The sequence below is a fragment of the Vitis vinifera genome, chromosome 6 (assembly GCF_030704535.1).
Source record: "Vitis vinifera cultivar Pinot Noir 40024 chromosome 6, ASM3070453v1".
Lineage (NCBI taxonomy): Eukaryota > Viridiplantae > Streptophyta > Magnoliopsida > Vitales > Vitaceae > Vitis > Vitis vinifera.
In genome coordinates this window covers 5,044,630-5,068,490 of record NC_081810.1, presented here as the reverse complement: position 1 = coordinate 5,068,490, position 23,861 = coordinate 5,044,630, and the positions used below count along the sequence as shown (strand labels likewise).

General features: G+C 37.3%; 6 protein-coding genes across 6 annotated transcripts; 4 read left to right on the top strand and 2 right to left on the bottom strand.

The window, feature by feature from the left end:
- Positions 1 to 835: 835 nt before the first annotated feature.
- LOC100256985 (glutelin type-A 1-like) lies at positions 836 to 3,181 on the top strand. The gene is made up of 3 exons (XM_002284423.4): positions 836 to 1,412; positions 1,942 to 2,662; positions 2,780 to 3,181. Exons 1-3 carry the CDS (start codon positions 1,217 to 1,219, stop codon positions 2,931 to 2,933), a joined length of 1,071 nt encoding a protein of 356 aa, XP_002284459.1. The 5' UTR covers positions 836 to 1,216; the 3' UTR covers positions 2,934 to 3,181.
- A 478-nt stretch (positions 3,182 to 3,659) lies between these two features.
- On the bottom strand, positions 3,660 to 6,321 carry LOC100251850 (laccase-17). Its single transcript, XM_002284437.4, has 6 exons — positions 6,088 to 6,321; positions 5,831 to 5,982; positions 5,503 to 5,747; positions 5,283 to 5,411; positions 4,219 to 5,190; positions 3,660 to 4,022 (listed from the first exon to the last, which is right to left on the bottom strand). The coding sequence occupies exons 1-6, from the start codon at positions 6,214 to 6,216 to the stop codon at positions 3,892 to 3,894; spliced, it is 1,758 nt and encodes a 585-aa protein (XP_002284473.1). The 5' UTR covers positions 6,217 to 6,321; the 3' UTR covers positions 3,660 to 3,891.
- A 2,205-nt stretch (positions 6,322 to 8,526) lies between these two features.
- LOC100257115 (DNA repair protein RAD51 homolog 4) lies at positions 8,527 to 14,072 on the top strand. Its single transcript, XM_010652767.3, has 10 exons — positions 8,527 to 8,746; positions 10,072 to 10,151; positions 10,263 to 10,378; positions 10,465 to 10,546; positions 10,858 to 10,992; positions 11,876 to 11,989; positions 12,077 to 12,167; positions 12,876 to 12,946; positions 13,478 to 13,627; positions 13,852 to 14,072. Exons 1-10 carry the CDS (start codon positions 8,659 to 8,661, stop codon positions 13,882 to 13,884), a joined length of 960 nt encoding a protein of 319 aa, XP_010651069.1. The 5' UTR covers positions 8,527 to 8,658; the 3' UTR covers positions 13,885 to 14,072.
- Positions 14,073 to 14,696: 624 nt separating this feature from the next.
- On the top strand, positions 14,697 to 16,202 carry LOC100251983 (pentatricopeptide repeat-containing protein At1g07740, mitochondrial). Its single transcript, XM_002281438.4, has one exon. It carries the CDS (start codon positions 14,697 to 14,699, stop codon positions 16,200 to 16,202), a length of 1,506 nt encoding a protein of 501 aa, XP_002281474.1.
- Positions 16,203 to 16,206: 4 nt separating this feature from the next.
- Positions 16,207 to 18,086, top strand: LOC100246844 (dirigent protein 25). The gene is given in 3 exon segments (XM_010652766.3): positions 16,207 to 16,418; positions 16,549 to 17,838; positions 17,840 to 18,086. Coding segments are annotated over 2 exon segments (660 nt in total). The 5' UTR covers positions 16,207 to 16,418; positions 16,549 to 17,329; the 3' UTR covers positions 17,991 to 18,086.
- A 1,127-nt stretch (positions 18,087 to 19,213) lies between these two features.
- On the bottom strand, positions 19,214 to 20,297 carry LOC100241510 (dirigent protein 24). The gene has a single exon (XM_002281449.4). The coding sequence runs from the start codon at positions 20,277 to 20,279 to the stop codon at positions 19,326 to 19,328; it is 954 nt and encodes a 317-aa protein (XP_002281485.1). The 5' UTR covers positions 20,280 to 20,297; the 3' UTR covers positions 19,214 to 19,325.
- Positions 20,298 to 23,861: the final 3,564 nt, after the last annotated feature.

Genomic DNA, 23,861 nt, shown 5'->3' with positions numbered 1-23,861 from the left:
TAACTTAATAATTTAATTTAAGTAATTAAATAAATTAAGTATGTTTGATAAAATGATTTAATGGTAAAACTTAAAGTTAAAAATAATTTTAAGTACTAAGTAAAAATAATTAATTTATTCTTAAATTTATATATTTATTTTATCTTTTTATTCTCATTCATCAACAATCTTTTTTACTACTCTATAACTTCCATCTTTACTTAATTAACTTCATTTATCTTAGTTATAATTTATGAGAATAAATATATTAATTTGATGATTTAAAATAAATTTTAAATTAATTTTATCATATAACCTTACTACTTAAAATAATAATTAATTAATAAATTTTAAATTAATAATTTAAATATAATTTAATTTAAAGTTAATTTAAGTTATTAGATAATAAATATTAAATTTTATGAAATATTGATACATGTTTAACTAATTATAAACACTTAAATTTAGATTCAAAACATCTTAAAAAGGGATTGTTGGCATACGACCATCCTCTATATATATGCAATTTTCTTTTCAAAATTAAATGAAAATAAAAACAAAAAGGAATTAGATAAAAACAAAATAAGAATTATTCTTTTTTTAGAATAAAAATAAAAATACATTAAATTTAGTAATACGAGATATTTTCTAAAAACAAGTAAAAGTCCATTTACTACTCTATCAATTAGATTTCGTTTTTGTTTTTCCGCATATTCTTTAATCTTTTTATTTTGAAATTCATTTATCTAATGGTTAGATAATATTGAGATTATAATTTCTTTTTAAAATTGTTATTCGAAAAGGAAATTTTTAATAGGATAAAACATACAACACAACCCTATCCCAAAATTGTTTTCCTAAAATTGATCAAATTACACGTCTAATCCCAAAAAAATGATTTCTTTGCTTTTTCAAATAAAAAAATCATTAATTTCTCCTTATATTAAAATTACTATCCGACAAATTTGGACAAGTTTTTCGCACATTTTCTCAATTTATTTATTTTTGTAACAAATTATAGGTCCCCACACCATCCATAATCGATGATTATCTTATCATAATCCAAAAAAAATTCCAATGAAAATCTTATTATCCAAAAGAAATAAAATTTTGGAGTGCCGTTCTTATTGAAGTCGATTGAAAATCCCTATATAAGACCGCTGCGGTGAACGCAGAAGATTCATCATCAAAGAATATTTGGTTTTGTTTGGTTGCAGAGAAAAAAACACAAGGGAAGATGGAAATTGATTTGACTCCGAAGTCGGCGAAGGAGGCGTACGGGAGCAATGGGGGGTCATACTTGGCGTGGTCCCCATCGGAGCTTCCCATGCTTGGTGAAGGCAACATCGGCGCAGCCAAGATCATTCTCCACCAACATGGGTTTGCTCTTCCTAGCTACTCTGATTCCTCAAAGGTCGCTTATGTTTTACAAGGTATTTTTGGTTTTCTCTTTGAATATTGGGTGGGATTTTTTTTTTCATAGTCTGTGGTTGGATTCATGGGTATGTTAAAAAAAAATTAGATGGGTTATATTTGTATTGTTAGTTTATTTGTTCGGAAACTGATCATTATCAGTATGATCTTCAGTTTGATTGAATAGGTGACCCTTTAAATGTTTTATTATTCATCTTTGGTTGGCTTTAGTTATGGACGATGTTTTCTTATTGTTCTTCCTCCCAAAATTGGGTTGATCAATTGATTTCTTGTTTATCTATGAAGAATGTTGATCATATGCCCAACAGTTTTTGTTTTCTGCTAATTTGAATCCCCATAATGAAATGCTGGTCTAACTTCTTGTGAGTTCATTAGAGTTTGAGAGGTGTGTGGCATGTGATTTGATTAATGGGGTGAGATTCCGAGTGTAATTGCATAATTCATAACTACAAACCCTAATTTCCTACACAGTTGATATTGGTCTTTGGTCAAATTTACTTATTTGGCTGTGGTTCTTGCTTTCTCCAGGAAATGGTGTTGCTGGAATTGTTCTTCCTGAATCAGAGGAGAAGGTAGTCCCTATTAAGAAGGGCGATGCACTTGCTCTTCCCTTTGGTGTTGTTACATGGTGGTACAACAAAGAGGATACTGACCTAGAAGTTTTATTCTTGGGTGATACCTCAAAGGCCCACAAAGCTGGTGAATTCACTGACTTCTTTCTCACAGGCTCCAATGGTATCTTCACCGGCTTCTCAACTGAGTTTGTGAGCCGAGCATGGGACCTAGAAGAGGATGTTGTTAAATCCCTTGTTGGAAAGCAATCAGGGAAGGGCATTGTTAAGCTTGAGGGGACTTTTGAGATGCCTGAGCCAAAGAAAGAACATCGAAATGGCTTGGTATTGAACTGCTTGGAAGCTCCATTGGATGTTGACATTAAGAATGGTGGAAGGGTTGTGGTTTTGAATACTCAGAATTTACCTTTGGTTGGTGAGGTGGGGCTTGGTGCTGATCTTGTTAGGTTGGATGGAAGTGCAATGTGCTCCCCTGGTTTTTCCTGTGACTCTGCATTACAGGTGACCTACATTGTTAGGGGTAGTGGCCGTGTTCAAGTGGTCGGTGTTGATGGTCACCGGGTCTTGGAAACCACCCTCAAGGCAGGCAGTTTGTTCATTGTACCAAGGTTCTTTGTTGTTTCAAAGATTGGTGACCCAGAAGGAATGGACTGGTTCTCTATCATTACAACTCCCAAGTAAGTCTTTCTTAAAGTTTCTAGCCTCCACTTTCTTTTATTTTGTAGCCCAGTGAATTCCCTTGTTTTTGTTTTGATTTTGGGATTCTAATTTATTTTATTTGTTGGAAATGGCAGTCCTATATTCACCCATTTAGCAGGAAGGACTTCAGCATGGAAGGCCCTGTCTTCTAAAGTACTGGAGGCTTCTTTCAGTGTGGGTTCAGATATGGAGAAGCTTTTCCGCTCCAAGAGGAATGCAGATGCCATCTTCTTTCCTCCCCCAAATTAAGGAGGAAACTCGCTTCTATTTCCTTAGTTACTACTTGCTACAATAAAGGGCTTCTAGTTCTGGAACTGTTTCAGCCCTCATTGACAATGAGTTCAACTTAGATTGCAGGCTTTTCCCTGAAAACCAAACAGGGTTACTTTATAAGTGTTTTTCTTGTTTATGAGTTCTAGCTTATGTTTGTCTTTGTTCTTATCACCTTCATGAAGTTCAATTCAAGAAATCACAAATTGAAGTGCTGTTTCTGATTACTGTGAAGTTTTAAATAGAGTTGTCTTTATTTTATTTGTAGAATTTGTAATTTCCGCCTAACTTTAAGAAAAGTTTGTAAAAAGTTCTAAAATTTATTGCCACTGGCAAGACATCCCCCAATAAGCCTTTCAGAAGTTAAGAGGGGATGATTTTGAAAAGGTTAGAAGAGTTTTCTAACATTTGAAACAACTTCCTTATATAAATTAGGAATCATTTAAAATAATTCTCTATAATCATTTGGTGATCGAATATCTTTCAAAAATCACTTCTAAGTTTAGTTTTTTATATTCTTACTTTTTAAAAATTGATAACAATTTTTTTTTTTTTTTATATTTATTTCTACATATCTTTAACAAACTTTCAAATGAAAAATTAACCCCCTCTATATATTCTCGTCTCAATTTTCTCTATCAATTTCTGGTTCAGTAGTTTCTGAGCTTCTGATGATTAGTAAAAAAAATTGCTTGAGAAACTATAGAGGATAAAATGTCCAAATATGTTATTGAAAACCTTCTTGTTAACACTTTGATCAATCCTGAACTCACAGGAAGTTCACTTTGTTTTCACTCTCTCTCCACATGTATTAAGAAAAAAAAATAACAAAAGATTATTTAAGGCGGTGCTCAAAAGGGGCCGTACAATGGGTTAAAAAAAACATAAAAATCTCAGGGCAGTTTGTGATCAGTGTGAATGCATGAGTGAGTCAAAATCAACACTTGGGAAGATCTGCTGGTGGAGGAAGCAGCTTCTGATTGGGGAGCTTTCCATCTAAGACAACCCACGCCATCTTCAAGCCCCAGCTGGTGTGGATTTCCAGGTGACAATGCATGAACCATACCCCTGTTTCCCACATATTTATCACCATTGTCATTAGCTTCAAATTGTAAATTTTTTATGAATTTGAAGAATAAATTATAAGTAAAATCATGGCCTGTTCTTATCAGAATAATTTTCATATTATGGCACTCTAATTATGGCCAATAATTTTGTGTAGACTTAAATTTCACTGCATGTTGTGCTATTCTTTCATGCTCACCTGGGTTGTCTGCTAGAAACCGAATGGCAACCCAACCACCGGAGGGCACTCCCACGGTGTTCCTTTCAATGGGGTCGACCAGATTGAAGTTTGCAGGGTCCTTGTTAGGATCATAGTTTCCGAAACCTTGGCCGACGACAAAGAAATTGAAGCCATGCAGATGGAGAGGGTGGCTTTCAGCTCCAAGAATGCTAGTGTCCTGCATGACAAGCTCCACACTAGTGTTAAATGGTAGAACCACCACTTTGGTTCCATTGCTCACCAGAGTGTTGTTTGGTGGGGTTCCGGTATAGTTAAAGGGAATGATCGGAGTGATAGGGAAGTCAGGGTTGTAAACCCCATTTGATTGCCCAGAGAAGTGGGCTTGTAGAAGGGCTGTGGTTGAAGATGCAAAGGACACATTATTAACCGAAGCTGCAAACTTTGTCCCATTGGGTCCTTGGCATGTTTGGTTTTGGTCGCAAGGGCTTGTTCCCAGTCCAATTGTGAAGAAGAAGTGCCTGTCAACTTTCTGGGGGACGTTAGCAGGGAACTGAGGGCTGGCCAAGCTACGAAGCCTATTAGTGAAGTTGGTCGCAAAGGAAGTGTCATTGAGAGGAGGAAGTGTTGGTTTGAAGAGTGGAAGCTTTTTAATGGAGACAGTAGAGTGAGGGGAAGCAGAGGGTAATTCATATTCAAGGATACCAGCAACGGTGGAGTTGTCAAAGGTGCCAAGGCCAGTCACGTATGGCCTAGCAGTTATGAGGAAAGCGGCATTTGGGAAGTGGGGTTTGGTCTTGAGAAGAACATTTGTGGTCTGTCCAGGGGCAATGAGAAGTGTGTCAGTCTCAAAAGGTTTAACATAAATAGCATCAGCATCCACTACTGTCAGTGTATGGTTTGCAATACTGAAGAAAAGCTCGTCATTGAGCGCTGCGTTGATCAAACGGAGCAGGTAAGTCTTGCTTGCCTTCACTCTCAGCTTGAATGTATCTGCAGCCAAACCCATTTACGCATTATTAATTTCCTGGAAAATCCAAATTATAATGCTGTTTGGGCATGCAATATTCATAGGTTTTTGATACCTTTGGCAGAGCAATTATACAATGGGCCTGGAAGTCCATTGATGGTATAGGCATCAGACACATTTGGGCCTCCACCAGTTTGGAGGGCCTGGCTAATGACTGCCTCAGTGTCTGCATTCCACCACTCTCCTGTATTTTCACATTGTCATGGTTTATATACTCAACAAATTTTAGCCATGAGATATCAAACAAAGTGAATATTACACAGTTGATTAATTACCAAAGATGATGGGGACTTCCTTGTGAGGCTTCTCAAATGGATAGGGGACATTACGTTTTGGGAGAATAATTAAGGGACCATAGAGAGTCGACCTTAGCCATGAGATGTGAGCATGCCAGAAAAGAGTCCCTCTCTGGCCAACAACGGTGAAGTTGTAGACATAGCTCTGGCCAGTTTGAATGGGGCATTGCGTCACATATGCTGGCCCATCAGCCCACCCACTCCGAAGCTGTCGAATCCCATGCCTGTTCCAAATGAAATCACACTTATACTACACATTGTGATGTTTGCTTTACAGAACAAACTCATGTTTTCTGAACACACATACCAATGGATGGAGATATTATTCTGGACATGGTTAACCACTTTAATGAGAAGACGGTCACCCTCCCTTGCTACAATGCGTGGCCCAGGAAACTGCCCATTTACTGTCAAAATGCTCTTTGTATGGCACAGTCTCGTCACATTTTGCAATTTGATCTACACAATATTTCAAACAAGAAATCAAAATATATTAGTTTCCTATACAAGAAGATATATATTAGCTGATCAGGAACTGTTCTGCCAAGGCCATAGGACACATACATCAAACTTGTAGTGCCTGGTTATGCCAGAATCCTGGGCAAGGGCAAGCTCAGGAAGGAGGCATAATGCCATGCATGAGAACACAAAAACTCCCACAAATGGTGGTGAAGGAAGAAAAGAAACACCCATTTCTCCTCTTCTTCTTTCTTTTTCCCTCTCTATTTGAGAATTACAGGCAGAGTACCCTAATGGGTGTAACTGGAAATGCTTGTATGGCACTGATTCATCTACCCATTAAGGTAGTGTATATATAGAGGTGTGTTTGGTCGATTAGGTGAAGGAAACTATATCTGGTTAAAGAGATAGAGAGAAAACTGCGACAGCTTCAAACATCTATACATTTTTTAATGGACGTAGCTAGCTGTTGTTGACGCAAACAAGTCTAGAGTGTTGTCAAAGATAATCTATTAATTCCTTTAACCTTCATACGTACATCATCAAAAAAACAATACTTGATTTTGACCTCCTCCCCTATATGAAGAATTGTATGTTTGCAAAGCCAGTTCACAATAATGTACCAGACGACCAAAGATATGGGCCATGCATGACTTACAATCAACTTAAGTTCTATCGTACACCTGCCTGGAAGATTGAATTGACCAAGATTTGAAGGAATGGAGGGGGTTTCATGTGAGATTGAAGAAAAATGAGGCTTCATCAGTGTGAATGAATTGTTGACATGTAGCATTCTCAACCGTTAGTCTTGGTGACAAAGCAAATTAATCAAGAGGCTTCTAGCTATATATCAAGCAGTCGTTTTTAAAGTCGGATAGTGTAATAGTTTTTTGTCATTTTCATGATGGACAGATCACCATGGATGAATGAATAGTGGGAGAACCTCGTTGGACGCAACTTTCTCTCAAGCAAACTATGAGGTTTCTAATTTCAGTATGTTGACTGATGGCTTAATTTCGTATGTATGCATGTATAGTTATATAGTCAATTAATCAAGCTATATATTGGCAATATTGTTCACACTATGTTACTATATTCAAACATGTTCCATCACATATGAAATTGATAATTTCTTTGTAGATATAAAAATACTTGTATCATGTACATTTATTTAAAGAAAAACTATTGAATAATCGCTGGTAAAGTTTTTTTCTAGGCAGAAGAAATTAAAATTATTAAATTATAATTTAATAATCAAATTAGTGATTGAATCAATGGGTAAAATGTAGTCAAATCATTATATTAATATAACAACATAAAAATATTATAATATGTTGTGGAACTCACCCATTGTCATTCCTATTTCTCATTTGTTTAACATAAAAATATTTTTTAGTAAGAATTCTCGTAAAATATTAAGGACTTAAAAAAAACCAAGAATTGAGAACTTTTTTTTTTTTTGTTTGTCACTTTATGTTTTTATTGTGGTCATGAAAATAATTGCCTCAACTTTTTGAAATATTATGATATAAACTTTATATGGGTTAATTTGACAAAGGAAAATAGAGATGAAAACATTGGAAACGTTGCAGATGCAAATAGGGATGACAATGGGGCGGGTTTTTTTGGGTACCCCATTTAACTTTTTTTTTAATTTTAATTTTTTTAAAAAAATTACTTTTAAAATGTTTAATTACATTAAAATAAATATATTTTATAAATAATTAAATTATTATATTTTTATAATTTATTTTATTATTATCCATATATTAAAAATAATAAAATAAAATTTTAAATTAAATTAATTTTAAATTTTAAATAAAATTAATTTTAAAATTAATTTTATATGGATAGGGTGGGGCAAGGTAATACCCGAACTCGCCCCGGGTTTTTAAAAAAAATCTCAAACCCGTTGAAAGGTTAAGTTAAACGAGAGAGTTGAAAAAATACTATCTCGTTGAAAGGTTCTATACATCTGCCCTTTCTTAACGCATTTCTTTATACAAAGACTCTATTTTTTCCTCTTTTCAGATGGTAAATATTTCTCAAAACATGGAGTGTGAATCAAACTCATATTTGAATTGAAATTGAGATATTGATGCAAGTTCTTCCCTTCTGAATCAGATAGATTCATATCTAAAAGAGGTTAACAATAATTTCTTTCAAAATTGACTATTTATCCTTCTGTTAGAGGTGTTCTAGAAATGTCTACGATCGAGTGAATAGCTCTTAGTTAGAATGGATTGGATCGAATTGGAAAACAGAAAGATTTGTACAAGTTATACGTCTTGTCACCACTTTGTGGAAAATTGTTAAGTATGAATATGTTAGATACCTGTGACTCGATTGGTGAAATAGTATCTCTCTCCAAAATAGCATGTTTTTTTTACCGCCACAAAAAAAAAAAAAATTTTCTTGTGAATGAACAAAATATTGAGGAATTGTTCATACGTAAAATCAAAATTATTGATATAGGTATGAGAAATTAAATGGGACGGGGATGAAAATTGTTTTAAATAAACGGGGTGGGATCGGACGGGGGCGTCCATTGCCATTCTTAGATGCAAAATTGCCAAACGGGAATATGCAAACGACGTCGTTTTTCCATTTACAAGAGATCCCAAGGGTAAAACGTGGGCGACGGCTAACGGCCTCTCTGCAGTGGAGCTGAGAGAGATGGGTTCATTGAAATCTCTTGAATGCGAGTACCCGATAATCGACTCCGATTTTCAGAACTTCTGTGCTTCTCATGGCATTTTCTCAGGTCCACTCTCCGGCTTTCCCATCATTTCTTTCTCTTTTCCCCGAGAAAAAACGAATTCCATTTCCATCAATTCACTTCTATATTCTTAATTCCACTTGTCAGACCTTTGTTAGGGTTTTATAAAGAACATAAGAAAGTAAATTTGGAAATTCCTGCAAGACTACAAGTATTTCATTCCATTCTTTGTATGCTTGGTGCTTTTGTCACTTTCTATTTAATTGAAGTCACCATACATGTCTCCATGAATTTATTTGGCTGCTGAGAAAATTTTAGGAAAAGAAAAAAGAAATTAGAATACTGTATTTTAGGTTTTCCGTTTAGAACTTCCCCTCAGCTGAGCCTAACACAACTCCGTTTGGCTTAGTTCGGTGATTCATAAATTTTTTTGTTTTAGTTCTTTTCATTTTCCTTATTTTGTTCTCAGCAACCAAACTAAGGTGTAACGAAAAATAAATAATAATTTATAAGCTACCACGGGCTGTTCATGTCTATTGCCAGCCCATGGTTGCTTGCAGGTTGGCTCAGGTAGGTGTGTCACATAGGTTTGGTGTTATGTGTCAACAAGTCCTCTGTTGGAACAATGTGACTTGGTTAACAACGCTTAGTTTTGGAACAGTATCTTCCTGGGGATTATTTGGTATCTAGTTGTGTACATTCATGGTATGTGAAATGCCTGAATCATTGAAATGGAGCAATGGGTTTCTTCTCCACAATATTTTTGGTGAATATAAGTGTTTTATGATATAGAGTAAGGTAGCTACATCCATTTCATATTGAATATTTGTTTTTATGGTGGTTGGCACTAAGAAATAGGATTTCTTGTGTGTTACAGGGTTAAAACAGTGTATAGGAGACGTTATTTCTAGTCATGTTCATATCAAAACACGTGAAAGTGATATTGAAAATACATAGCTAATGCATTAAGAAAACAAGGGCAAGTGGGGCATAGCTATACACACCTTAGGTTCTTCTTCACTTAAAAAATGCCCACCCGGAAGTAAGGACGATTACCTGGCAGTTGATATATATGGCTTTGTGGCCCCCTGATGCAATAAATTTTGGTGTAATCACCACAAGTTAATGTTTATGCAAATATTTTAAGTTGGGTGAGCTAGTTAAGCATTTGCGAGTATTTTAGACAGTAATTCCCAGATTTGTTGCCAAGACTCAGATTTGGTTGCCATCTTTCACTGCTCTTGTCCTATAATGTTTTGAAAGGAAAAAAAAATGTAATTCTGAGGGTTTTTTCCATTTTATTTAAAAATACTTATGTATTTGACTATTTATTTTCTTTTAAGATCTTTTCCATGATTGTTCTCGTGCAGTTGAAGATATACTCATTCATGACCTTTACATGTTAGTCGCTTTTGCCGAACAACAGTCAACCTCAGAGAGACTTAAGCAGGTTAGCTTTTCAAATGAATACTGAATGGCCATCACTAGCTACATGACAATATTTCATTAACTCAATGCTATGTAGGTGTACCTTTACCTTTTTTCTGCTGTGGGCAACTAGGGTATCACCCAAATCCTCTCTATTATAGATGGTCAACATCAACCATGGTTGAATGGTATGGAGTTGTTGGAAGATGCTCAACAGAACAAACAGGTTTTATCTACTGGGTGTGAAGGGTATTTGAGCTTGGATATTCCCTTACCACTATGGCTATTTAGTAAGATATGATGATATGGTGATGCTTATGACTGCTGTGAATCAGGATTGATATGCTTCTTCATGGTGGATTATGTGTGGGACACTTAACAGAATTAGTTGGGCCATCATCTGCTGGCAAAACACAAGTAAGAACTCCGTTAATTTGGGATAACAATCATCTAAGTCAGTTGGTAATTACAACTAGTTCTGAATATGCCGTGAAGAACTTACTTGGGTTCCGCAGTCATTATTTTTAGTACACTACACTTAAGCCTAATTTTAAATACCACTTAATGATGCCATTTTATTTCAAGTTTACAACTCAACTTAGGATGTATATTTCTTGGTTTCTGCACTCTTGGTTGTTACATTCATTTATATATCATGTATGCTTTTGTTCTATTGTTAAAAATAGACCCATATTTTACAGTTGATTTAAATTCTTGTAAATCTTCAGATTTGCCTAAAAGTTGCCTCAGGGGTTGCAACAAGGTATATGGGTGGTGTTGTATTCATAGATACAGGCAACTCTTTTTCACCCTTACGCATTGCACATTTCATCAATCAGATCCCAGATACTATCTTTAAAGAGGTCAGTTATATCATCTCTGTTGTAGGCATGTTGTGGATATTTACTGCATTACAATTTTCATCATCAATTCTAGTAGACCAGTTGGTTTGAATTAGATCTGAAAATGGCTAGAATCATGGTGAATCCAATTTGAAAATTATTCCAGTCTAACTGATCCAATAACTAATTGATCAGTTGAGGATGCAGTGTGATCTGTTCTGGTTGTAGTCTGATTTTGTCGTACACTTAAACTTATTATATTATACACTATGCTGTTCCTTTTGCCTTCTAGTGCCTTTTGCATACTTCTTGTGTACTTGGGTTGCACCCCCCTCTTTTGTTAGGCACTTCTTTTAATACATTTGTCTTTGCCAATTGAAAAAGAAAAAAAATATTATACTCTCTGCAGTGATGGGGATTTTTTTTTTTTGAATGCAACTAACTCTGTTATTTATAGGATAAAACCTTCTTCAGTTGAGTTGCGTTCCGGTTTCTTTCCATATGCTTGTAAACATGCTTATGTATATCCTCAATTGCTGTTAGAAAAAAAACTTAATATAATCAGATCAAATCAGAGTACCAGAAAGGATATTTGATGATGAAGGAATGTTGTTTTGGAACGTTTTTGCTGGAAGCCACCTGATTATCCTATCAAACTGAATTCAGGCTCTCTACCTCCCTCCCCTCTCTCTTTCCTTTAATTATCAGAGGTATGATGTGGCATCTATCTTCAATTCCGTATTTTAGAGGAGTCTATTTGTCATATATTACAAAATGTGTGCTCTGCAAAGTTTTCCTAAAGAACCTTTACTTAGGCCAAGCCCTGCATTGTAAAGTAGATCTATTCATCATTCTTATTACTAAATGTTAACTCTAATGTTTTCCTTGTTAATCTTTATGTCAGGTCAAACAGAATATTCTTGAAAAAGTAATGAGCCAAATATTGTGCCATTCAGTGTTTGATATCTTTGCAATGTTGGATGTGGTACATCAGCTAGAGTACAGCTTGAGATCTCAGGTTTAATTTAAATGGAGCAGTCTGGCTGGTATATTTTCATTGAGTTTTTTCAGTTCCATGTTACTGAATGTATGAGAACTGGTTCAGGTGCAGACAGGAGCTGATCAGGTGAGGTTGCTTATTGTTGATTCAATATCATCGCTGATTACCCCAATCCTTGGAGGCAGTGGTTCACATGGTAAGGATTATAATATATCCCAGTTTCCTGGTATATTGGGGAATTACATTTTCTTCAAAAAAAAAAAAATTAAAAAATTTACTAGAAAAACCCTTCTATTATACTAAATATTGTGTTCCCTGACTGGGTTTCCTCGTCGGGCATGTAAGTCAATTGGGTTTTGTTATTTTGACAAACAAATGGTGCAATATGAATTTTTCTGGGTTTGGGTGTGGGGGAGTGTGGTCGTGTGGTAACAGGAAGGGAGGGGGCGTGTTTGGTGTTGTGCAGGCAGTTTCAGTTAGGATGATTAGGATATTCTCCAGTAAAGGCTGTGGCTACTTTAATAAAGGCTATATGATTTAATCAGGCATAGTTAAGTAATTAATTAATTGCAATTTTTCTTTAGTTCAAAAGAACTGTCATGAGTTCAAACATCACTGCAATGATGATCATAGTTGTAAAAGTAATTCCATAATTCATAGTTGTACCCACATTGTTCATCGAATTGTACTAAAAGTTGTTTGCTATTGTTTCTGAATATTCTATTCTTGAATCTTCCCTGGAAATGGCATTCTATTATGTTCTTGAATTAGTGAAAATATAAAAGGTGTTTTTTACCTAGCAGCTAGATAATCAAGCCCATCGTCATTGTTTGTGTTTCTCAAATGTCATGTACAACTCATGCATGCAAATATTGATTGGTTCATGTCTGATGGGTGAATGCAGGACGTGCTTTGATGATTTCTGCTGGATTTCTTCTAAAGAAGTTAGCACATGAGCATAATCTTGCAGTAGTTGTAAGTTGTGTACTTGAAATTACAATTATATCTTCTTGACAGCTGGGACTCCTCAGCTTTCTTGATTCTTTGTATTAATTCAGCAATGCAGTAATCTAATAAAGCATGTTACACAAAAAACTTGCACTCCTGCACTCTCCCCATTTCTTCCACTTTTATTAGTTGATTCATATTCATAATCTGATAAAAAGGAGTAGGAATGTTTTGTTGATATCAACAGTGTTATCAGGTGCCAATGTTTTAAGCTATCTAATATCACAAGTTTATCTTCACTAATAAGATGACTTATTTTAAGGCTCCAATTTATGGCTTTCATCCACTCTTATACCCTTGAAAATGATATATCTACTATTTGTTTAGCACTTGTCCAACACAACAGAGCTATTATATATTTATTTTCAGATATGCTTTCCTTACATTTACCCAATAACCATCATTTTTCATTATAATTTATTGGTTTTGCAAATGATATAGCCGATCATCAAAGTTTCCATCCTTAAAATAATTACCATTATGATACATTGGCTCAAGGTGACTAATCACATGGTGGGTGGAGAGGGAGGCATCCTTAAACCAGCTCTTGGAGAGAGTTGGAAGAGCATTCCACATGTGCGGCTTTTGCTCTCCCGTGACCCAGGGAGCAGCATCTGCCACATGTCCATTCTGAAACACTCATACATGGTATGCTCCCTCTCTTTTTCCTCGTCTTTTTGAAGTATAGATCATTTGGTCCATTAAATTTATCATCATCTTTGTTGGATTCATCTTTTAACCCTCATGATTCTTACCTAAAACACATCTAATGTACTCTTTGTGTTTTTGGGCACCAAATTCTCACAGTGCCCTCTTCTGTCAATAGACTTTGAGGACGCCATTTATTTTTATTCTTGTTTTTCCTTTCTCAGGCTTCTGGCAGGGCTGCTAGGTTTATGATTTGACTAATTATATTTTTGATTTGTACCACATTGGAGGTTGGAGAGGAAAAGACACCAAAGAGTCAAACTATGTTACAAGGAATTGGGTGTGTTTTTGTACCATAACTTTTGAATATTGCAATTACGAAGGAGAACCTCTCTTTTGCTTGTTACCAGAGGCCTGACTATGACAATGATTTTATGTTTGTGTTTGTCCTGGCTTAAAAAAGGCCTTGAAGTATGAGTACAAAATGATTAATTGATGTTAAAACATATAATCAAATAGTAATAAAATAGAAGTGTAATATTTACAAAAATAGAATTTTGAATTTTTTTCAGAAATATTTGATGGGTTAAAATGGATTTGAGTATGGATCTAAACCAAAATTCCTGTTTCATTCTTCTAATCTCAGACAAACAAACTGGTGCTTGCCAAATTTTCTCTTTCTTCTCTTGTAGTTTTTTTATTTTCTCTTCAAAGCAAACCCAGAGAAGAGATGGTTAAAACGAAATTTGAAAGCTAATTAGAAATTGTCATAAAATTAGGTGCCCATTTTTGAGAAATACTATATTAATGTTTGATTTCAGAAAAAAATTAAAAAATATTTTATTATGTTGGTTTTTTTTTTTTTAATAAAATATGAACAAAAATTAAATATAATTTAAAATAATTAAAATTTTAAATTGTATTTTTTTTTATGAAAAATTAAAATAAATTAAATCAATTTAAAAATTGTATATAAATATAATTTATTAATTTAAACCCTTTCTTCAAGTTTTCCTACTAGTTTCTTTTTCTCCTTTTCCCAGCCGGGACTTCAGAGGCTAAAACAGATATGTCCACGCGGCCTTCAAGGATTTTCTCACTAACCGAACAAACTCTGAGAAATTCTTCATCTTTCCCTCCGACCAGGAACCTATCTTCTTCTGCTGTTTCCATGTTCCACTCACGAACAAAAGCAATTAATCACACACTGCCACGCCTATTTCGCCATTTTATTGAATACAAACCTTCTCAACAATACCACACTTTTCGCCCCAGAAGACCCACCACCGAATCTCGCCGTGAGCCACCTCATAGATCCACCTCAAGGCTTCGCAAACGCATTCCTTTCCTCGCCGATCTGAAATCCGTGCAAGACCCAGATGACGCCTTGTCTCTCTTCAATCAATACCAACAAATGGGCTTCAAACACGACTATCCCTCCTACTCTGCCCTCGTATACAAACTCGCTCGTTCTCGCAATTTCGAAGCTGTTGAAACCCTTCTTGATTACTTACAGAATATTAACATTCGATGTAGAGAGACGCTTTTCATTGCATTGATTCAGCATTATGGGAAATCCCAAATGCCTGAAAAGGCCGTTGAACTGTTTCAGAGAATGCCTTCTTTCAATTGCCACCGAACATTAGTGTCTTTCAATACCCTTCTTAATGTACTTGTTGAGAATGATCGATTTCTGGATGCAATTGGCATATTTGATCGCTCAACAAAAATGGGCTTTCGGAGGAATTCAATTTCATTTAATATAATAATAAAAGGATGGCTTGGAAAGGGGGAGTGGGATAAAGCGTGGCAAGTGTTTGAGGAAATGATTGACAAAGAAGTTAAGCCCACTGTTGTGACTTTTAACAGTCTAATTGGGTTTTTGTGTGGAAAGGGTGATTTGGATGGGGCTATGGGTTTGCTTGAGGACATGATTCAGAAAAGGCACCGCCCGAATGCTGTTACATATGCACTGTTGATGGAAGGTTTGTGCTCTTTAGGCAAGTACAAGGAAGCTAAGAAGATGATGTTTGATATGGACTATCAGGGATGCAAACCACGCCTTTTAAATTTTGGGGTTTTGATGAGTGATCTTGGAAGGAGGGGTAGGATTGATGACTCAAAAACTTTGCTTCTTGAGATGAAGAGAAGGCGGTTTAAACCAGATGTTGTGACGTATAATATATTGATAAATCATTTGTGTAAAGAAGGTAGAGCTCTGGAGGCTTATAAAGTCTTAGTTGAAATGCAGGTTGGAGGTTGTGAACCAAACGCAGCCACATATCGGATGATGGTTGATGGTTTTTGCCAGGTTGAGGATTTTGAGGGAGGCTTGAAGGTTTTGAGTGCAATGTTAATGTGTGGCCATTGCCCACGTTTAGAATCATTTTGTGATTTGGTTGTGGGATTATTGAAGAATGGGAAGATTGATGGTGCATGCTTTGTTTTGGAGGAGATGGAGAAAAGGAAGATGAGATTTCATTTGGAGGCTTGGGAGGCTTTGGTTAAGGATGCCTGTCCTGGAGACAGAGGTGCAGGGGGGCTTGTAAGGGAACTGGTCTCTGCCTACGGATAGGTCTAGAGGAAGAGATGCAGAAGCTTGAAGATCATTCTGATATTTTGTAACTTTTGAGGGATTACTGAATCTCAATATTCTAATTTTCAGAATACTAAATTCAATGAAGTCGTTGCCACTGAACCAGGCATGATGTTACCAGATTGCAGTGGCTGTTAAATCCTTGGACAAATTTTTATCAAGGGGATAATGGCACAAATTTTCACACGCAAGTGGGTATGTTGCTTTTTTTATTTGAAGTTTCTTAGAAACAAAATACCACAAAGATTATAAAACGACTAGTTTTGACTGTTCTAGAACCCTGCATAGCCGAGGTAATTTACTAAACTTGGTATCCTTGTCACAGGACGTTCAGATTAGTGGCAAGAAGAATGATGGTGACAACTCATGGCAGTTTTGAACTCCTACTGTAGACTCAAATTGTTGGATACACACAGATGAAGACGAGAAGTTGCAAAAAATGTGTGCGAGTGGTCCTGGGGAATGATCTACCCCTCGTGCAAACATAGTTGTGGAGTCTAGAAACTGCTGAATCAAGAGTGTGCCATCTTGTCCTCCAGGCACTGAAGTGATATTCCAAGACATTGAGTTCCGAAGCAGTGGTTTTTCAGGATGTATCAATTTTGGCATCTTAAATTTTGAGTATTCCTCTTACCCAGTTGATATTGAGAAGACAATGGCTTAGGTTTCTGAGTTCTAACCAATACACCGGTGGGGATACTTAAGTACCTACTCCATCTCATCTACTCCATTTAATCATTCTAGTTTTGGTTCTAAAATATGCTCTATATATGCTCAACTTATCTTAACCCATTGTCACCAAAGCAAACCTTATCCAATCATTAGATACCCTTCAGGGCTTTTGGTCCTCCCAGCCTCATGGCAAACCATATGCTCATTTCTGCTCCATTTAAGGCCATATCTTTCCTCTTCCTAGCCCTCGCCATCCCTTGTGCCATCTCTGCTCGAATCCTTGATGAGGAAGCACCTGTTACCCCGTAGCGCCTGAGGCATCTGATCTAGTTGAAACGCCTGTATCCAGTGTCACTTCTGTGGCTACAGCCCCGGCTGCAGCCACCAGTACCACAGTTACCAATACCGACCTCCACCATACGTTGTCATTCTTCATGCATGACATTCTTGGTGGATCAAACCCCTCAGCTGGGGCCGTGACTGGAATTGTAACTAATCCAGCGGTCAATGGCCAAGTCCCCTTTGCCAAGCCTAATGGTGCGGTACTTCCAGTCAAAAATGGTGTTCCCCTCAATAACGGCAACAGTGCACTCATCAACAACAATAATATTCCCTTCCTAACAGGCCTTAGTGGAAACACAGCTAATGTGATTCAAAACAATGGAAACAACGTGATCAATGGAGGCTCTGGTCTTCCTGTCTTCAATGGGGGTCAGTTCCCTGCTGGGACTAACCTTCAGAAGCTTATGTTTGGGACAATGACAGTTATTGATGATGAGCTAACCGAAGGACATGATCGCGGGTCAGGTTTGGTCGGTAAGGCACAAGGTTTCTATGTAGCAAGTTCTGAAGACGGGAGCAGCCAGACCATGGCTTTCACAGCCATGTTTGAGAGCGATGGCTATGCCAGTAGCCTCAGCTTCTTTGGTGTTCATCGAACTGCTCTCTGAATCCCAGCTTGCCATCATGGGTGGCACCGGAAAGTACGTAAATGCAGAGGGCTATGCCACGGTTAAGACCATTCCAGGTGCCAATCAGCATAATACCGATGGAACAGAGACCTTGCTCCAGATTATTGTGTATCTTGCCCATTAGTGCGTGGATTAAGCATGGCTGTTGTGTAGAACATTTTTATAAGAGAATACCTTGTGCTTTTCCTACTACCTAAACTTGCATCTTTATTAATCCTTCTGGAAACTGCAACTCAGTCTAATGAATTTTTGTGAGATTCTGAAATGAAGATAACAACTACATTATTATTAATATTTTTAATATAAAATAATCACATCCCATATTATTAGATATAGGAACTGGTTTGGTCCTTATCATGGAATAAGTAGGCAGCAGTAGAAATAATGTTCTTGATTTAGATATCCTCCCCTTTCTGACTCCTCATTCCTCTTCCTAAAATAACGGAGAAAAAATCATCTACTTGTTGTTTGAATTTACCTCAGTCTCTAAGAAATTGGAACTACATTAACGTTCAAGTTTCAATATTAGGAAAGAAGTCAAGAGTTCTCTCTTATCTCAGCCCTGTTCCTAGTTCTTGTTTCCACTCTCCAAAGGATCAAGAGAAGAGAGCTGAATTTGAATTTAGCCACCCTTCGGAGTTAAATTGAGAGTAGTTTCTTAGACTTGAAATAGTTTCCATCATGAATTTGGAAGAGACAGGCCAAAGAAAAAAAAAAAGAACTCCGAAAATTTTATTATTAAGATTGGGATCTACAACTTAGAAGTTATTTTTTGAATTCCTTGTTGGAATGACCCCGAGAGATGAGAAAGACGAAAACTTTACCGACAAATGAAAAGTAAAAATGACTCTACAGTCAGAGAAGATATTGCCTTTGATTTTGGAATTTTGGCTCAAAAATTTAAATGAAGAACAGAAAAGTTCAAGTTATTCTGATTCCTGGGTGGACCAATTTAAATGTGGCCTTCCACAGTATACAGTAAGACTAGATTCAGTTTGCCCATAATTCCAAACTATATAAGTTCGTTTGAGTACTCTTTTTCTTTCTATTTGGTCCTCTGCTGGTGTCCGTAGTTCCATTAAATTCTTGACTATTGTGCCTTTAAGGGAACTTTCTTATGCTTGGTTCGATTGTTTGATTACCAAATTCACGGGATAGTGGTCTCAGAAATGTGCTTAAGCGTTCAATATGCAGTCGGGTGATCCAGCATAAGAGCATTGTCATACAATTTTCTTGGACTGTCGGAGTTCAAGATCTATAAGGTAGTATTGATGGTCATGGGTGATTTCAGAAATTGAAATGCTCTTCTTTGCATGGTCATGGTTCACTGATCACACTAATTATAGAGGCTTAAAAGACTTCATTTTTTCATTCAGTCATAGAAACTTTCACATTCAAAGAAACTGCACACACAAGCTTGGTTCCATGCTACGATGGCACTGGTAGAGCCAGCTAGTGATCACTGATCAGAGATGAAGACACTGACATGAAGAAGTGTCTCAACGCCATCAGTTGTGTGCTGGTCGGTTGGATGAAGTGTCTGAATTGAGGCATATCCGTTTGCATTCTCGTATTTTCCAGTCCCCCCAACAATGGCAATCTGAGACTCTGGTGCAGCCGTGCGATGTACCCCAAAGAAACTGAGTGTGTCCTCTTCATGATGATCACCCTCATGAAACAATGCTGTGAATGCCATTGTTTGGCTGCTCCCATCTAATGAGCTAGCTAAATAGAATCCCTGTGCTCTCCCAACAACTGAGGAACCGATCTCGTGTCCTTCTGTGAGTTCATCATCGATCACTGTAATAGTCCCAAACATCAGCTTCTGAAGAGTGGCTCCGGCTGGGAGCTGGCCAGGTGTCACAAATGGAAGTGTGTCTCCATTGGTGACTACATTGTTGTTACCATTGTTTTGTACCACAGTGCTGGTGGATGCGCCATTGAGTCCAGCCAGGAATGGGAGATTGTTGTTGTTCATAATGCCATTGTTGTTGATGACGCCATTGGCTGTGACAAGAGGAACACCACCATTCATAGGGAAGACCCCACCATTTGTTTTAGTGAAAGGCAAGCCATTGATTTGCGTATTGGCAATGATCCCGGCCTCAACCCTTGTGGTAGGATTGGACCCGCCTAGTATGTCATGCATGAAGAATGACAAGGGTGGATGTTCATCAGCCACGGTCGCGCTAGTAGTGGTTGTCAAGGGGCTTGCAGCGGTTGGTATGGTGGCAGCAGGGCCTGCCACTGGAGCCATGTCAGGTGCTTCAGGTGCAGGCACCATGACTGGAGGGTCTGCATCCTCTTCGGTGAGGATTCGAGCTGCATGGACACATCTAAGGGCAATGGCTAGGAGCAAGAGGTGGAGTGTGGCCTTGAGTGCTCTGGATGTGAGTAAGATATGTTTTGCCATTTGAGCTTAGTCAAGAGAGGGGATGGATGAAGATGAGTTTCAGTGTCCCTATATATACACATGTACATATTGGAAGGGTGAGTTGAACAACAGTGGAGCAGATGATGGAATTGTTAATTTGTAAGGTATGGGTGCGTTTGGTTTGGACAGCCAAGCTCTTTTCATTATGAACCCCATGGTGGAGTGGCTGGGGTTCCTTTTTAATATTATGTGAAATATGGTATTGAATATTTAGAAGGCCCATAGCCGCTAACTGTGACATTGAAATGAAATGGGCTGCCAAACTATATGATAAACTTGAAGGGTACTTTAAGAGAAAAGGCCAATTCAGCATGGTACCATACAATCTTTAGGTAAGAGGCCAAGAGATGCATAAATACATTAGCCCATGGCAACCCATATTTGCTGGGTGGGTATCAACAGGGCCTGTTCAAATTGTACTGTGGGCATGTCAGGTTTTGTTCCTCCACAGAATATTCTTGTATTGAACAAAGCTTTGCACACTGGTCAGGTTCACCCTGCTTGAGCTCATCTCCATGCATTAAATTTTAAAAATGGTTTAACCTTTTGCTGTTTCCAGATGTAATGTCTATATAATTCGTGTCAGTGGCGCAAACTTTACCCCAATATTTTCATGAGATCTAAAGTCAGTCATCTTCAGGCTCCATGAGATAAAGAAATAAAGAAAAGTACACAAGCAACACAACATTTTCCGGGGAAAAGCCCCTACTTATATTAGTTCTCCCAAAATAGTTATAAGAAATGGTCAAAGACTTCTCTGAGTAAAACTTCCTTAATTCTCTTTCATAAATTCATGCATAGAAGGCTTGGTAATGCACGTTATGTATATACATCCAAGTTTCCTGAATTAGTCCATTCATATCACACATATTCTGGGTAGTTTCCCGGTCCATGGCCTCTGTCATTACTACCTATCATTCATTCTCCTACTCATGCCATCATCATAGCAATTACATATGTCCTTACTTAAGCCACTTGTAGTTATGCTCAATAATCTACTCTCTAGATCATGTCACTTTTCTTGACCCTCTTTACCATTACAATAAGAATTTGAACTCCTACTCAAATTCAAATTACAATCACACTTTGAATCCAACTTTGAAAATTTCATATGTCTTCGGCCCATTCCTTACCCATTTCAACTCCTTATGTTGCTACCTCTTGCATCAATCCACATACCAGCTTGATATAGCATGTCTAGGCAATTTACTGCAAGCTTCTTGAGCATGCCAACCAGCATGCTTGTGTGTTTCCCTTGCATCTACACCAATGCAACCTGCTCATGCATTTGTCTTCTTGGTGTAGTAACGAGCCAGGGCATTGCACCCATGACTCCTCATCTCCACGCACAAGGCATCAGACCCTTGTGCCTACCATCAGATATCTTATCTGAGTCAGTCTCAATACTGCTGCATCATTGTGCCTCTTCCAATATCATCTTAATGTAATGGACCATGACATTATGCCCATGGCTCACCACGCATTGTACAAGGCATTGTGTTTTTGTGTCACCTTGTCATTATCATAGGTCACTCATGAGGCCAATGTGTTATCTCATGAGGCCTCGATGTCGCATGCTTGAAGTCAATGGGCTAACATTGAGCTTATATGTGCCATTCAACCCATTGATGGCATAATGTCACGGACCTAGAGTTCCAACGCAGTGGCACGACCTATGCAGCGACCCCATGGGCAAGAATCAAAGGGGCTCAACCTGCACGCCATGCATTTCAATGTCACTATATTGATTGGTTTCGTCCTGCCATGGACTCATCAAGGGAACGACTTCAGCTCCCGACCAATTTGTGTAGGAGATGATCAAGCACTTCTTCATTGTCAAGTCTTTGACTAGCGATAAGGTCCCAAAACTTAATCGGGTCGACCTGCCTAAACTCTGAAAAAGCATTCCAACATCACATATACTCCCTTTCCCTGGAGTGATTCCCATTACATTCAGCTCAAACCAATCAACAAACTAATCTGGATCAACACCTTCACTACAGTCACGGACACCAAACAAACAGTCCATGACAATAAGCTATCTAATGTGTATCAAGGTTCTCTTAGCTCCCATTCTTGCTATGACATAATATATGTGTGTAGAGTATTCTTCTCAACCCATAATCCATATCTTTTGCATTGTTTGTCTATATATGCCAACATTGCTAATTCTTTCCATCTAAAAACATACCCAACCTGTGCCATGCGCCACAACCACACTGCAAGACGTTGAGCGCATAGGATGTACCATGGTGACATTAGGTCCATAGTTGTGTGCTAGCAATATTCATTGTCACAAAGAGGTTTTAGAATAGCATAGTTGTGTCACTTACGTTCAATCATCACCTTTGGGGCATGTTACTCCCCTCTCCTTAAAAGAGTTTTTTGTAAGCCTTTTCCATTTTGTTAGGAGGAGATAACATAAGTACTACCATAAGCATGATGAATTCTTTTTTTTAATTATAGAAAATCTCAAAAAATATTCTACCTCCCTTTTAATGCATCCACTTTGAAAACATAATCTCAATAGAATAAAATCTCATACTTGAGTTTTGCCCAAGTCACCACCAAGCTAGTACCTGGCAGCCATAGCAATTTTGCCTCATCCAAGTCTCTGAATGTTTTCCCATATGCCAATATGTCATAGACAAGGTGCCTACAATCAACATTGTGGGAGAAATGAGAAAGTTCAGATACAAATTTTTCTCTAATTTTTATTATTGTTTTCTACTATCTTTGGACCACAAAAAAAAAAAAAAAAAGGAGGGCTTGATATCCTTTTCCATTCCTTCCCATTTTTCTCCAAGAAAGCCAATAGTTTGTGGGAAAGACAAAGTGCTTCACTGATGAATGATCAGTTGATCATGACAGGGATGGAGAACTTTTCCTCCTTTCATCAAACTCGATGTTACCTTTTCCATTAAAATAAAACAGCTATGGGTCCTGTAATGCTGTATCTGTTCATGTGCATCTGCAATGATATGAAGGGCGGGCTATACCAAGTCTTTAACAAAGCCTAGGTTTTGATCTTTTATAGCAGCTTTCATAGATAAGCTAATCATGTGGAAATTATACCATTTAAAGTTTCAACCATACCCAACATGAAATATGGAGCCATGTCTCAAAAAAGGACATGACCCAAAAGCAAAATTATGGATACGATTCTAACATTTTAGGTTTTGGTCCCTCTCCTCATCCTCATCTCTGTCATTTTCAACTTTCTTGCTACCCTGTTTGGTTGCATAGTAAAACATATCTATCAATTCTTGAATCTGCAATCATGTGTTTGGGTGAGAAATAAATTCCCATATCATATCACTGCATCCAAACACCTCCACTTACCAAGGAAAAAGATGGTTTTCAAACCCCAAATCCATGGCCATTGATGGTGCGCCGCTCTAAATTATCGAATATGTCTCCCATAAACATTATATAATCCCTTGATGGGTGCTTCCATTTCAACTTTTTTTTCCAATATTTTCTTTTCCAGCCGACCAAGATTTAGTCAAAGAAAATTAAAGCCACGAAAACATCTCAAGGAAAACAAGGGAAACAAAGGAG

What these genes read in the sequence shown, in the direction of transcription:
- LOC100256985 (XM_002284423.4), top strand. Translation starts at nt 1,217, where the DNA reads ATGGAAATTGATTTGACTCCGAAGTCGGCGAAGGAGGCGTACGGGAGC. An exon ending in GGTCGCTTATGTTTTACAAG is followed by an intron (nt 1,413 to 1,941) that starts GTATTTTTGGTT and finishes TGCTTTCTCCAG; the next exon opens with GAAATGGTGTTGCTGGAATT. An exon ending in TCTATCATTACAACTCCCAA is followed by an intron (nt 2,663 to 2,779) that starts GTAAGTCTTTCT and finishes TGGAAATGGCAG; the next exon opens with TCCTATATTCACCCATTTAG.
- LOC100251850 (XM_002284437.4), bottom strand. Translation starts at nt 6,216, where the DNA reads ATGGGTGTTTCTTTTCTTCCTTCACCACCATTTGTGGGAGTTTTTGTG. An exon ending in GGAAGTCCCCATCATCTTTG is followed by an intron (nt 5,412 to 5,502) that starts GTAATTAATCAA and finishes GTGAAAATACAG; the next exon opens with GAGAGTGGTGGAATGCAGAC. An exon ending in GTTTCTAGCAGACAACCCAG is followed by an intron (nt 4,023 to 4,218) that starts GTGAGCATGAAA and finishes TGTGGGAAACAG; the next exon opens with GGGTATGGTTCATGCATTGT.
- LOC100257115 (XM_010652767.3), top strand. Translation starts at nt 8,659, where the DNA reads ATGGGTTCATTGAAATCTCTTGAATGCGAGTACCCGATAATCGACTCC. An exon ending in AGTACAGCTTGAGATCTCAG is followed by an intron (nt 11,990 to 12,076) that starts GTTTAATTTAAA and finishes GAACTGGTTCAG; the next exon opens with GTGCAGACAGGAGCTGATCA. An exon ending in TGGAGGCAGTGGTTCACATG is followed by an intron (nt 12,168 to 12,875) that starts GTAAGGATTATA and finishes GGGTGAATGCAG; the next exon opens with GACGTGCTTTGATGATTTCT.
- LOC100251983 (XM_002281438.4), top strand. Translation starts at nt 14,697, where the DNA reads ATGTCCACGCGGCCTTCAAGGATTTTCTCACTAACCGAACAAACTCTG.
- LOC100241510 (XM_002281449.4), bottom strand. Translation starts at nt 20,279, where the DNA reads ATGGCAAAACATATCTTACTCACATCCAGAGCACTCAAGGCCACACTC.